This window comes from Sarcophilus harrisii, chromosome 4 (genome assembly GCF_902635505.1).
Source record: "Sarcophilus harrisii chromosome 4, mSarHar1.11, whole genome shotgun sequence".
Lineage (NCBI taxonomy): Eukaryota > Metazoa > Chordata > Mammalia > Dasyuromorphia > Dasyuridae > Sarcophilus > Sarcophilus harrisii.
Genome location: NC_045429.1, coordinates 323,104,263 through 323,117,276, shown reverse-complemented (window position 1 = coordinate 323,117,276; position 13,014 = coordinate 323,104,263). Strand labels below are relative to the sequence as shown.

The 13,014-nt window shown below is 38.5% G+C and overlaps 1 protein-coding gene across 1 annotated transcript in view; it reads right to left on the bottom strand.

Moving 5' to 3' along the window:
• Window positions 1-13,014, bottom strand: part of SCN4A (sodium voltage-gated channel alpha subunit 4) — a 59,162-nt gene that overhangs the window by 20,232 nt on the left and 25,916 nt on the right. Inside the window, exons 15-17 of the mRNA XM_003768454.3 lie at window positions 8,861-9,328; window positions 828-963; window positions 54-208 (exon numbers count right to left, since the gene is read on the bottom strand). Of these exons, the coding sequence (XP_003768502.1) occupies window positions 54-208; window positions 828-963; window positions 8,861-9,328 (759 nt within the window). The remainder of the gene's footprint in view (window positions 1-53; window positions 209-827; window positions 964-8,860; window positions 9,329-13,014) is intronic.

The following is a 13,014-nucleotide window of genomic DNA, read 5'->3' as shown; positions in this document are numbered from 1 at the left end:
ACTTTGGTATGAAATGTGTAGACACAGGGACTAGGCCAGTAGATGGTACTTACTAAGGCTCCACTGCTAAGTAGAATCATGAACACAATGAATGTCTCAAACCAGTTGTGTTCCACCATCCTGAAGCAAGCCTTTCGAAGGTTCCACCATATTTTCCCCCGATCCGAGGTGATGTCCACATAGAGGAAAGGGAATCTCTTTACACAAGCTGTGAAGAAAGAAGGGTTACCAGTAGAAGAGAGGGGATCGCTACCCCACGGGGGCCTGTTATAAATCCTAAGCAAGCAGAAATCCCTTCCTTTATCATATGTCCTCTCCTCTCATTCTCATCCATACCCATGGAACTTCAAAAGGAAACTCTTACCATCTCATCTTAAAGGAACATGGCCTCTGTATTTCCCTCTGCCCCCTAATCTCCCCTGTGAACTTCCCCCCTCCCACTTACTCCATCTTTGATAATCCAAGTCTCAAAGGAAGGAAATGCGTCTCAGTCCCTCCTGTCTCCATGGAGAACACTGGCCTCTTTCCACTGACATGTTCTTTAACACCCACCAAACTGGGCAGGAGTAGAATTCCATGTTGGCAGGCTGGATTTAAGTTAGTTCTAAGAAAGGGCTTGGAGGGAGGCCCATGGTGAATCGTCAGGATTTAGAGAGAAGGCAAAATGCTTTCCTTTGGATTCTTGGGTCCCTGGAAGTGGGGGGGGGTCTCTTCTTCCTCACAGCTCACAACGCAAGACCTCTAGTGTTGGCCAAGGCAAGAGGGCCGCCTTCTATGAAAGAGGGGGTAGGGATGGCGTTGGCCCCCAGGAGCCCAAGGTTTCTCACCCTCAGTGAAACACTCCTCGGGGAGCTCTCCTTCAGGGTTTTCCTCTTCTTGGGGCTGCTCTTCTTCCTCAGGTGGTTTGTAGTCAGCTGTGCTGCATACCGAGGAGTTCCCATCACACTTGAGGGGTGGTGGCTTCTGCAGAGGACCAGAGGGGCCCAGTGATCCCTAGCTCCTGGGACCCCATCAGGGACCCGGACCCAGGCAGAGACAGGGGAAGTTGCGAGTTGGAGAGAGTGGAATGAGAGGAAAGGGATGGACAAAAGCTGCCTGAAATAGTGAATAGAGTACTAGACTTGGATTTGGGAAGACTGGATTCAAATCTCAATTCTGAATCCTTCCTCTGTTATACTGGGCAAGTCACCTAATGTCCCTAACCTCAGTTTCCTCATCTGTAAAATGAATGGGTTGGACAGGATAACAACATTCTTGCACTAATATAACTCCTTCACATTTGATCCCCACAACAACCCAGTGAAGTGTGTGCTATTATTATCCTCATTTTATAGATGAGGAAACTTTGGCTGAGAGAGAGAGGTTAAGCTCAGGGTCATACAAGATAGGAAGGAAACAAGCATTTATCAAGCACCTATTATGGATCAGACTGTACTGAGCACTTTATAAAGAGCTCATTTTATTCTAACAATAATCCTGGGAGGTAGGTACTTTTTAAGATGCTATTAAGGTCCTAATTTTACAATTGAGGAAATTGAGTCAGACAGAGGTTAAATAGTTTGTCCGGGGACAAGTAACTAGTAAGTGAAGCTAGATTTGAACTCAGATTGGATTCCAGACCCATGCTCTAACCACTTTTTCTAAGATCCCTTTCTAGCTCTCAATCTATTATGGAAGGAACTAGAAGTGGGAGGAGGTTAAGGAAGCAGATCAATGAAAAGTGTGTATTTATGGGAAATCAGAGGGATGGGGAGAGGGAATTATTGAGTTAGGAGAGTAATTGATTGAGAAGAAAAGGAAATTTGGGGGATGGGTCAGTGATAGGAAGATCAGGAAGTAGCCAGTGGGGAGAGAGTTTAGTGAACAGATAGGGGGACATGCCAAAGGGGTACCAAATCAGGGGAAGATGGGAAACCAGGAGCAGGAACCCAAACTCCCCAGACACAAGATTCAACCATTCTCCCCAGCCCGAATCCTAACTCTCAGGTTCTGTTTGGCAAAATGTGTCCAGGCAGGATGGAAAATATCTCTGAGCCAATGGCCTCAAGTTTAAACCCAATAGGAATTCGATCCCTGGGGTAAGAGGTGGGGGGTGGGGGAGATTCTGAAGCAGTTTATATTTCTTTCCCGGACTAGGACAGACTCTGATGCTTTTCAGAATCAGATTTCTAAATCCTGCCTACCCCCACTTTCTCATCCTCAGAGTTCCCAAGGCCTCTTATCTTTGAAAGTCTAGAGAAGGGTATCCATGAAAAAATGAAGAGCATCAAGGAAAAGTCTTCAAGAGAACACAGTGGGTCAAGGTTTTGAGGTCTGGACCAAGGTACAGGGATGCTTAGCATAGTGCCTGGTATATAGTAGGCACTAGATAAATGTTTATTGACTAATTGTCATGCAAAGAGTGCTTTGAATCTCATCTTTGACACTTACTTGACCATGAGAAATCTCAATTTCCTCACCTGGAAAGGACTTTTTTCTCCCAGAGGCATGGTGGAGACCAAAATGAAATAATGTGTGCAAAGCAATTTGCAAATTTTAAAAATTATACAAATGATCATCAGAACCAGCCAGCCCAGTAGGAATTTGGCCCTCAGAGGGTTGTATCACATAGTCTGAAACTTTCAGGACAAAGGTCATATAGGTGCAAACCCCAAATTTCTAATACATTCCCTCTGTTTTTGCCTTTCTTTGTATTCTGAGAGCTTAGCATGGTGCATAGCATATAGTAAGGACTAAATAAATGCTTTTTGACTTGATTCGAACTGAGATTGAATAGAGAATTTCCCACTCCCTTAGGAAGGCCATCCATAGTTTGAACTGACTTCCCTTCATTTTAGTCTACAAATAAGGCAAGTGAGAATAATAAGAATAATAATTGACATTTTATAGGATTTAACAAAAATTGTCTCATTTGATCTTCATAAAGAGAGTTAGGAGGTGCTGGATTTGGAGTCAGGAAGACCAGAATTCAGACTTAGCCTCAGCTATTTACTATCTTTGGGCAGGCCAGTTAACTTTCACATACTTCAGTTCCCTTAATTGTAAAATGGGGGTAATAAAAGCACCTACTTCCCGGAGTTATAGTGAAAATCAAATAAGATAATATTTGTAAATTGCTTTGCATGGTGTTTGGCACACAGTAAGTGCTTAATTAGTGCTTATTTCCTTCCTTTACAACAGCCCTGTCAGGTACTACAGGCATTTATTTTCAAGATGAGGAATCTGATACTCAGGACTTCCATGTGGTCACACAACTAATTTATGTAAGTGCTAGGTTTCAAACCTAGACCCTTTTCTATTGCTCTTTACACAATACTATAATGTCTAAATAGTTTGCCAAAGGTCAGACAACACGAGAGGGGATGGTTCATATGGAGCTTAAGTAGGAATTTCTAGCATCTCCTACAGCTGGAGGTATGGCGTGATGTGGAATGAGCAATCAGAGTAGTAGGCCTTTTCACTGGCTGTCTCCCCTTCTCTGGAATTCTTTCTTTATCTCCCCCAGACATGTCCCAGACATATTTTTCTTTCTGTTTCATTTCTCTGTGTGTGTGTGTCTGTCTCTGTTTGTCTCTCTCTCTGTCTCTCTCTGTATCTCTCTCTCTCTGTCTCTGTCTCTCTCTCTCTCTTTCTCTCTCTCTCTCTTTCTCTGTGTCAGCTTCCTTCAGGTCCCAGATAAAATCCCAACTGAAGAAGTCTTTCCTGAACCCCTTTAATGTTTGTCTTTCCTCTGTCATTATTTCTACTTTATCCTGTATATTACTAATTTGTAGTTATTTACATGTTGTCTCTCTCTAACAGGAGAGAACTCCTTGAGAATAAAAACTAGTTTTTGCCTTTCTTTGCATCCTCAGAGATTATCACAGTGTCTAGTACATAGTAGGTACTTAACAAATACTTCTTGGTTTGATTTGACTAGGTTCCCCTGCTTAAAGGATGTCAGGGAAATAGGGCATTTAGAGATACTAGCCAATATTATTCCTGTTTTCCTGGAATGTTTTCTCCAGACATATTTTTCTTTCTGTTTCATTTTTCTATTTTATTTTTGTTTTTATTTATTTATTTTTGATATTATTAATTCCCCTGTTACATGTTTTGTTATACATGTACATTCATTTTTTATATATTTCTACATGTAACATGTTGGGAAAGAAAAATGAGAACAAAAAGTAAAAACCATGAGACAAAATAAGGTAAAAATAGTATGTGTTGTTCTATGTTCAGTCTCTATAGTTTTTTCTCTGGATGTGGATGGAGTTTTCCACCCAAAGTTTATTGGGATTGACTTGGATCACTGAACCACTGAAAAGAAACAAGTCTATCTTAGTTGATCATCACAATTTCTGTTTCATTTCTAAGATCTCTCCCTACTTCCTTGAATCTCTATCCCAAATCTTAGTGATTTAGGGAGGTCCTTCTTCTAGTACAGGGCTCTATTTTTGGTTATCAATGAATATGGATGGAGAGAAAAAATAAATCTTTTCACTAATCTCCAAACTGAAATTTGGCATTTCTTTTATTTAAATGTAATATTCTGAAAAAAGATCCACCAGACTAACAAAGGGTTTCACGATACAAAAAACAAAAAATAAAAAATAATAATAAAGGAAGAATCCCTGGTCTAGTGGTCCAGAGAATGAGTTGTTGTTGTTGTTCAGTGTGTTTATGACCCCATTCGGGGTTTTCTTGGCAAAGATACTGACCACAGTGGTTTGCCAGACTCCACACTAATACTCCCTCTCTAGACACTGTGATCTAGCTCAACAGCACCATCTCCTGGGAAACTGTTTTGAGCTAATAAAATCTATGCCTGAGAAATATAACAATGAATTGTTGACTTTTAGTTCTTGTCTGTATGTGCATGGTTGGGAGGGAACATATCATGGGGGATATCATGGAGGGAAACAGAGTTGATATACAGAAAGTTAGAGAGGAAAAGGACTCAGTGCTGTCAGGGAATTCAGTCTTTTCAAAGACAAAGGATTTTTTTGTTTGTTTGTTTGTTTTGACAGATCCAGGAAGTTGTAACAATGACTAGGAGGTGGCGTGAGAAGGGACAGTGTCAAAGGAAGAATAGTTAGAGTAGAAAAAGTATCTTGAATTGATGCAGGTAGGGGGTGTCATGGTGTGAATCTGAGCTCAGACAATGAAAAAGAGAGGACAAAATATTTCAAGATTATTCGGAAAATTTAAGTAAACCAGAAAGAGCCTTTTTGGGGGTGGGGGTGGGGAAGAAGAGGTAATCAAAGTTAAGTGACTTGTCCATTGTCACATAGCTAATAAGTGTATGAGCATGGATTTTTAATTTAAGTCCTTCTAATTTCAGGGCAGCTGCTTTATCCACTGTACCATCCAGCTGTACCCCCACCCCCAGCCCTTAAAAAAGCCATATAAATTTGTCTTGATTTTCAATTATTTGCTTCCCGTTGATCTACAGAGTTTCATCTATGTGTGAAATTCTTGATTCGGAAATTCCCTTTACTAATCTAGATTTAAGAGCCTATTTTATTTTTTTATTATATTTTTTATTATATTTAAGAAGCATACCTATAATCCCTGATACTGAAGAAGACTGAACAATGGAGTTCTGAGTTTCTGGGTACTAAGCCTGGCATCAATATGATGAGTCCTTGAGAGCAAAGATGGAAGTGGAAGGATAGGAAGCCACCAAGATATCTAAAAAGAGTTATATCGGCTCCAGTCAACATCAGAGAAGGTCAAAGCACCCATGTCAATCAGGAATGGGACAGGGCTATTAGTGGTAACTGCATTTCCAGCCCAATAGAGAGAACCAGTCTCAAAAACAAAGAAACCAAAAAAAGAAAAAACCCTTATAGATTTATAGATTTCTAGGGCACTGAGAGGTTGAGTAATTTGTGTGGGGTGTTTCAGAAGCAGAATTTGAACCCAGATTTTCTTGACTCCAACATCATTGCTTTATATACTATGCTATGATGCCTTTCTGAGTAGCTATTAATATTTTGATTATCTAATCAAGAAGGCTGTAAACTAAAAGGGATGGAGAAGACTGTCTATTTATATCTTCCAAGCTCAGTGCCATAGAGAATAATTACAGTGTAGGAAAAATGGGAGAGGGAAATAGAATAAATATTTATATAGTGCCTACTATGTGCCAAGCATTGTGCTAAGTATTTTTTTTTTTTACAAATATTATCTCATTTGATCTTCACAGCCTTGAGAGCTAAATGCTACTATTATTCCCATTTTAGAGTTGAAGAAACCTGAGACAAATAAATTTGGTGATTTGCTCACAGTCTCACAGTCTCACAGTCTCACAGCTAGTAAATGTTCGAAGTTGGTTTTGAAGTCAGGGGTCTCTGACTCCAGGATCAGCATTCTATCCATTATCTCACTATCTCAGATAAGATACACAGCTAAATTACACAGTTAAGATACGTAGAAGTTCACAAAATGAAATCTGAGAAAGGAGCCAGATGTAAAACCTTTGATCTCAAATATCTATGCAGAAATGATGAAAGCTTAGACAAGCAAGATGAGTAAGGGTTCCTAACTCACAAAAAACCAAATTTGACCTTTTAGGTATCACTCAGCTATGGTTGGACACAATCCATGACTGCTGGGTTGTATGGTTCTAGATGGATTCTCCACATAGAAAATAGACAAAAATGAGGTGGGAAAGGTGGAATAGTTTTGTATATTAAGAAGGTTTGCTTGTGGGAGGAATCTATGAATTGGAGGGGAAAAACATGGTGGAGAATGTTTGGATGAAAGTTAATGATGAAGAAATAAAAATATTTTTTGTCATTGGATTATACTACAGACCATTTGCACAGAACAAGGACATAGATGAAGAGTTTGGAAAACAAATCAGAAGTCTAAAACAGATGGGACACTTGAGGAAGGCTTCAACTATCCCAACATCTGTTTAATTTTCTGCCTTTGTGTCTCTTCTCCCTCTCTGTCTCTCTTTCTCTAAGAGAGTAGCTAATAATTTCTTCACTTTCTTTGGTAAATTTTCATCTTTCAAAAGATTAAGGAACCAACAAGGAGAAATTCTCATTTGGATTCTAATCATGAAGGAACCAGGTGCTACAGTAGAAATAGCAGGAATTCTGGAGAGAAGGGAGTACTCCTTTCTAGATCCCGTGAAAGAGGAGAGAAAATCAGACATAATCTTAAATAAACCTTAGAGTTAGGGAAATCAGATCTCAAAACATTCAGAGGAAGGCCAAGGAGGATCCCATAAGTTAACATTATTTTGGGGAAGTTATTTTAGAAGAGATTGAATATACTTAAGAACAAAATCCTGAATACATAAAGGGAATTAATTCCAATGAGGAGGAAAAACGGGATTTGTCTGAAAATAATTATGAGGATGGGTCAGTTAAGTGGCAGAGAGCACTAAACCTGAGTTAAGAAGATTCATCTTTGTGAGTTCAAATACAGTCTCATATACTTACTAGCTATGTGACCTTGAACAAATCACTTAACCTTAACTTGGAGTTTCCTCAGCTATAAAATCAGCTGCAGAAGTAAATGACAAACCACTCCATTATCTTTGCCAAGAAAAATCCAAAAGGTGTCATAAAGAGTTACAAGCGAATGAAAACAAATTATGAGACAAAAAAGAACTTACCATCCAATTTTAGATTTTTAAAAAATTCACAGAAAATGGAAGCAAGGCCAAGTAGTGAAGGATTAATATACCAAAGCCTTATAAAAATAGTATCAAGAGCATGAAAGTTTAGAATGACCTGAGACTGACTGGGAAAGCTAAGGACCGCAATAATTGTTATTAAAGCTAAGTTGGGAGAAAAAGAAGATTCAAAGAAGATATAGGACTTTGGGATACATGAAATGGGAAAGTGATAACTGACAATGGACAGGAGAAAAAGTTTAGTTATTTTGCTTCTGTTTTCACTACCAAATGGAATGATTTTTACACTAAGAAAGCAAATGGAAAAAATGGTAAGGATAAATGAAAAAAGTCTTATACTTCACAAATGCAAGATAGAGGAGACATGGTTACATACAGCAGCTTACTTGAAAAAGATCTGAGTGTCTTAGTTGACTGCAAGCTCAATAAAGTCAGAAGTGTGACATGACAAGCTAAAAACTAATATGAAAAGAAAAAAGAAAGTATATAAACATATAGGTTGTTATCATAATGTCACTGAGTGATTTTAATTTATAAGCCCAGTGCATTAGTAGGCAGAAAAAGTATTAATAAATATGATAATTTAAAAAATATTATGATTTCTAAGACATTTAAAAAAAAACAATTTAAACTCTGGCTACTCTGAGAGAAATAGCTTCCAGGAAAAAAGAGGACATATCTTATAATGCTCTGTCTATATCACACCTCATCTTCAGTATTGCATTCATTTCTGGATACTATAGTTTAAGAATTACGTTGATTAATATGGAGAATACCCAGAGATGAATAATTAGGATAGTGATGGGTCTTGAGTTCATGACATATGAGTTTCTGATTAAGGAAATAGGCATGTTGGGGTGAGGAGGAGCAAGAGAGATGTTTTCAAGTATTTGAAGAGCATTCATGTGTTAGAGTGATTACATTTATTCTCTTTACCCCTAGAGGGTAGAACCAGGATTAATATATGGGAAGCTAACAAGAGGGAAATTTAGGCTCCTGGTTTGAGAAGTGATAGATTCTCCCTTCTTGGAGAACTTCAAGAAAAGTCTATATGGGCCTTTGAAATATATATTATAAAGGAGATTGAGATGTATGTTACATAGGAGATGCCTTTGTGTTTGATTTAATTAGATAGTTACCGTAGTCTCTTTCAACTGTCAGATTCCATGATTTCATGATTGTTATTAGGAACAGAGGATAGGGATGGGGTGGGATGCTCACCTTGATCTCTTCAGCCTCAGAAAATGTGTCCGTTTCCTCCTCTGTGGGCATCTCTAGGTCAGACTCCTCAGAAGCGATGGGCACCTGCACTGTCAAGTATGGGTTGTTGATAAAGTTCATGTGGTCAAGTTCAATACTGGTTGGTGGGGATTCTACCACATCAATGTGGTTCAGGATGTGATTGTCCTTTTTTAAGTCTTCCTCTTCCTCTTGCTGCTGCTGCTGTTGCTGCTCCTTCTTCTCTTCTTCGCCACCTTCTCCCTCCTCAGCCTTTTTAGTCTTCATGTCCCCAGGAGCCAGGATCTGACCATGTAAGAGAGCCAGGATGAAGGCTTTGGCATAATCAATGCCCCAGGTGATACGTCCAATGGCAATTTGAAGGTTGTTCATCTCCCCATCGTCGTCAGAGGCTGCCAGGCTGTCAGCACTGAAGGAGCTCAGGAGCAGGGCAAGGAACAGATTCAGAACCTGGAGGGAAAGGAAACTGTGATTGAGCTCATCCAGGGTCATTTTACATTCCCTAGCAGGGACTCTATTATTCCTTAACAACTCTGCATCCTCTCCACCTCTGTGTCTGAGACAGGGAAAGACTGGCAGAATCTATGCCACATCCTAAATCAAGCAACAGGGACTGGTGAGCAATCCCTTCTTTCCCTCACCTAGGTAGGAAGAGGATATGTGAGACAGCAGGTCATCAGGACCTGTCTAGGAAGAGACCAAGAGAGCAATTTTCCAAGTTGGGTTTGAAAAGAACTTGACAAGCAAAGTATTATGTGGGTGAGGATAGAGCACATCATGGAGACATAACGATGGAGAGGGGTACTTCATCTCTCCCTTTTTTTGAGGATGCTGGATCTGTCTTCCCCCTTAGCATCTTTAATACTTCCTTCTTTAAACTTGCCTAGATTTACCTGAGAGAGACAGGGTCATATCATGAATGGAAAACTAGAGCTGGGTTAAAGAAAATTGAGTATACACAAGCTGAGTTATCATGACAACTCTATGACTCAATTACAAAAGTTTTGAGAGTTTCCACTGGCAGTGGAGGTGGAACCTGCCAGATGGACACCATAGATACATCTTGATGTATCAACACATATTTCCCTTATATAACTACTACAAGAAATAGTTTGGGGTTTTCTTGGCAAAGATACTGGAGTGGCTTGCCATTTCTTTTTCCAGCTCATTTTACAGATGAGGAAACTGAGGCAAACAGGATGAAGTGACTTGCCTGAGGAAGATGAGTTTTCCTGACTCCAGGCCTGGCTCTCTCTGCTTCCTGGCACCATCTAGCTACCCCAGAAAGTAATATTAGTCATCTGTAAGTCTATAAGATTTACAAAGTGTTTTCTTTATAATTATTTTGAGAGGGAAGAAAAGCTTTTATATAGTACGTTGAAGTTTGGAAAGTGCTTTACAAAGTTTTCCTCATTTTATTCTTATAATGATACCGGGAGGTAGATGTCAGTACTCTTATTTTATAGATGAGGAAACTGAGTCAGCAGAGAGGTATTTAGAAACTTTCTTAGGGTCACATGGCTAGTAAGTATCTGAGGTGGGATTTGAATTCTGGTCTTTCATGTCTGATGTTCTATTTACTGATCTGCCTAGCTGCCTCTTTACTTGAAGCATTATTAGTGTTTGTGATATATTTCATTAATAAAAGGAATTTCTGAATAAGAAAAGCCCACAGAGCACCATTTTTACAACTTAAAGAGTCTTTTAGAATGCAGGGAGGTTATATAATTTGCCAGTGATCCTCTAGTTATTATTCCCTTTAAAACAAAATGAGTCAATTTAGAATCAGCGAGTTGAAAACAACTGATCCAGCATCACAGCTGAGATTAAAACCCAGGCCCTCTTACTATAAGCCCAAAACTCTTTCCACTAGACGGTTCTGCTTTCTAAAAGAAACAGAATCATTCTGTGACTCTAGCATCCCAATAGCACCTGTCCTATTTGTTTCCTGTCTTTCCTGGCTCCATTTTCTTGGATGGGTGGTCTCCATTTCCTCACTCCTAATAAAAGAGAATAAACCCTCAAGTTCCGGCTCTGTTTGCCAACATTCTACTCTGACTGTACTCTCAGAAGACTGACAACCACCTCCCCATAGCTAAATCCTTACACTCTTTAGCCCCTAGAATGTTTTATACTATTGGCTACTCCCCTATTTCTTCTTAAATCTCCTTCTTGTCTCCCTATCACCTCATGTTCTAGGATACCATGTTGTATTGGTATTCCTCCTGCTTCCTAGACATCTAGTCTTTGTCTTCTTCACTGACTCCTTTGCTAATGTAGCTTCATGGGCTTGATCTTATGCCTTTAGTTTAGTTTAGTTTAGTTTAGTTTTTTTTAAAGAATGGAGCTCAGGAGCACTTTCAATTGGGGAATAGCTAAACAAATTGTGGTATATGATTGATGGAATACTAGTGGGCTATAAGAAAGGATCAGCAAGCAGATTTCAGAAAAACCTGGAAAGTCTTACATGAAGTATAATGCTGAATGAAATGAGCAGAATCAAGAGAACATTGTACACAATAAAGGCAACATTGTAAGATGATTAATTATGAATAACAGCTATTCTCAGCCATATAATGATCCAAGACAACTCTGAAGGACTTAGGATGAAAAATGCTATCCATTTCCAGAGAAAGAATTAATGAAGTTTGAATAGAGATTGTAGCATACTTTTTTACTTCATTTTTCTTGGGAGAGAGGGGTTTGGTCTATGTTTTCTTTTACAACATGACTAATATGGAAAAATTACACATGTATAACTTTTATCAAAATATTTGCCTTCTCAATAATGGGGGTATGAAGGGAGGAGAGAATTTGGAACTTTAAAGACAAATTTCAAAATTTTGTTTTTACATGTAATTGGGGGAATATAACATGCTAACAAATCAAAAAAGAAAAAAAAAAGCTGGACCTCAGAAATGAGCATTTCAAATGTCTTATGCAAAACCATAGTTGAAGACATTGTCCATTTATGCTGATTACTGTCTCTTATGGAAGTTTCCATGGGATAAATTATTCTTGAATTTAGAGCCAGAATGCCTCAAATGACAAGTGGTCAAAGGATATGAAGAAGCAGTTCTCTCAAAGGAAGATATTCAAGATATCAATAGTTACATGAAAAAAGTACCTAAATCACTAACAATTAGAGAAATGCAAATTAAAGCAACTCTAAGGTTCTACTTCATAGCCTTCGGATTAACAAAATGAAAAAAAAAAAAAAAGGAAAATGATAGGTGCTAGAGGGACTGCAGGGAAAATGGGCAAATTATTTCACTGTTGGAGAAGCTGTGAATTGGTCCAGAACAAATTGGAACTATGTCTTCAAAGTCAATAAACAATATATATCCTTTATCTAGCTATTCCATTTGTATGGCAGTATAGTGGATAGATAGACATAAAGTCAGGAAGACCTAAGTTCAAATCCAGTCTCAGACATTTACGGATGTATGACCATGGGCAAATTACTTAATGACTCAGTTTCCTCATCTGTAAAAAGAGCTGGTTAAAGAAAAGGCAAACCATTAAAACAAAAATAAAATGTCATGCTTAGAATGGTACCACAAAGAGATCAAAGAAAGAAGAAAGGGACTCATATATGAAAATATTTATGAAATACTTTTGGTAGTAGGAGAAGACTAGAAACTAAAGGGGTATCCCTCAAACTCAGGAACAGCGAAACAAATTTTGGTATATGAATGTCATGGAATACTGTGTCAAAATAAATAATGAAAGGAACAGTTTCAGAGAAATGTGGGAAGTATGAACTGATGCAGAATGAAGTGAGCAAGAGGAGAATAATTATAAATAACAAGCAATATTGTAAGGCAAAGAATTTTGATAGGCTCAAGAATTCTGACCAATATAGTCAACATCCATGATTCCAAGCAACAATGAAGAACTCTACCTGATTTCTGACAGAGGGACATTGCAGGGTATAGAATGAGACATAGATTTTTGGAAATAGCCAATGTAGGAATTTGTCTTGATTGCTAGGATTTCCTTTTCCTCTTCCTTTTAAATGGGAGTGGGTAGGTAGGAAGGAAGCAAATAAATGCTTGTTAATTGAGATTATAAGTTAAATTCTAAAATGAATTCAAGAACAGGAAAATGTGAATTCATCCATGTCATATCTACTT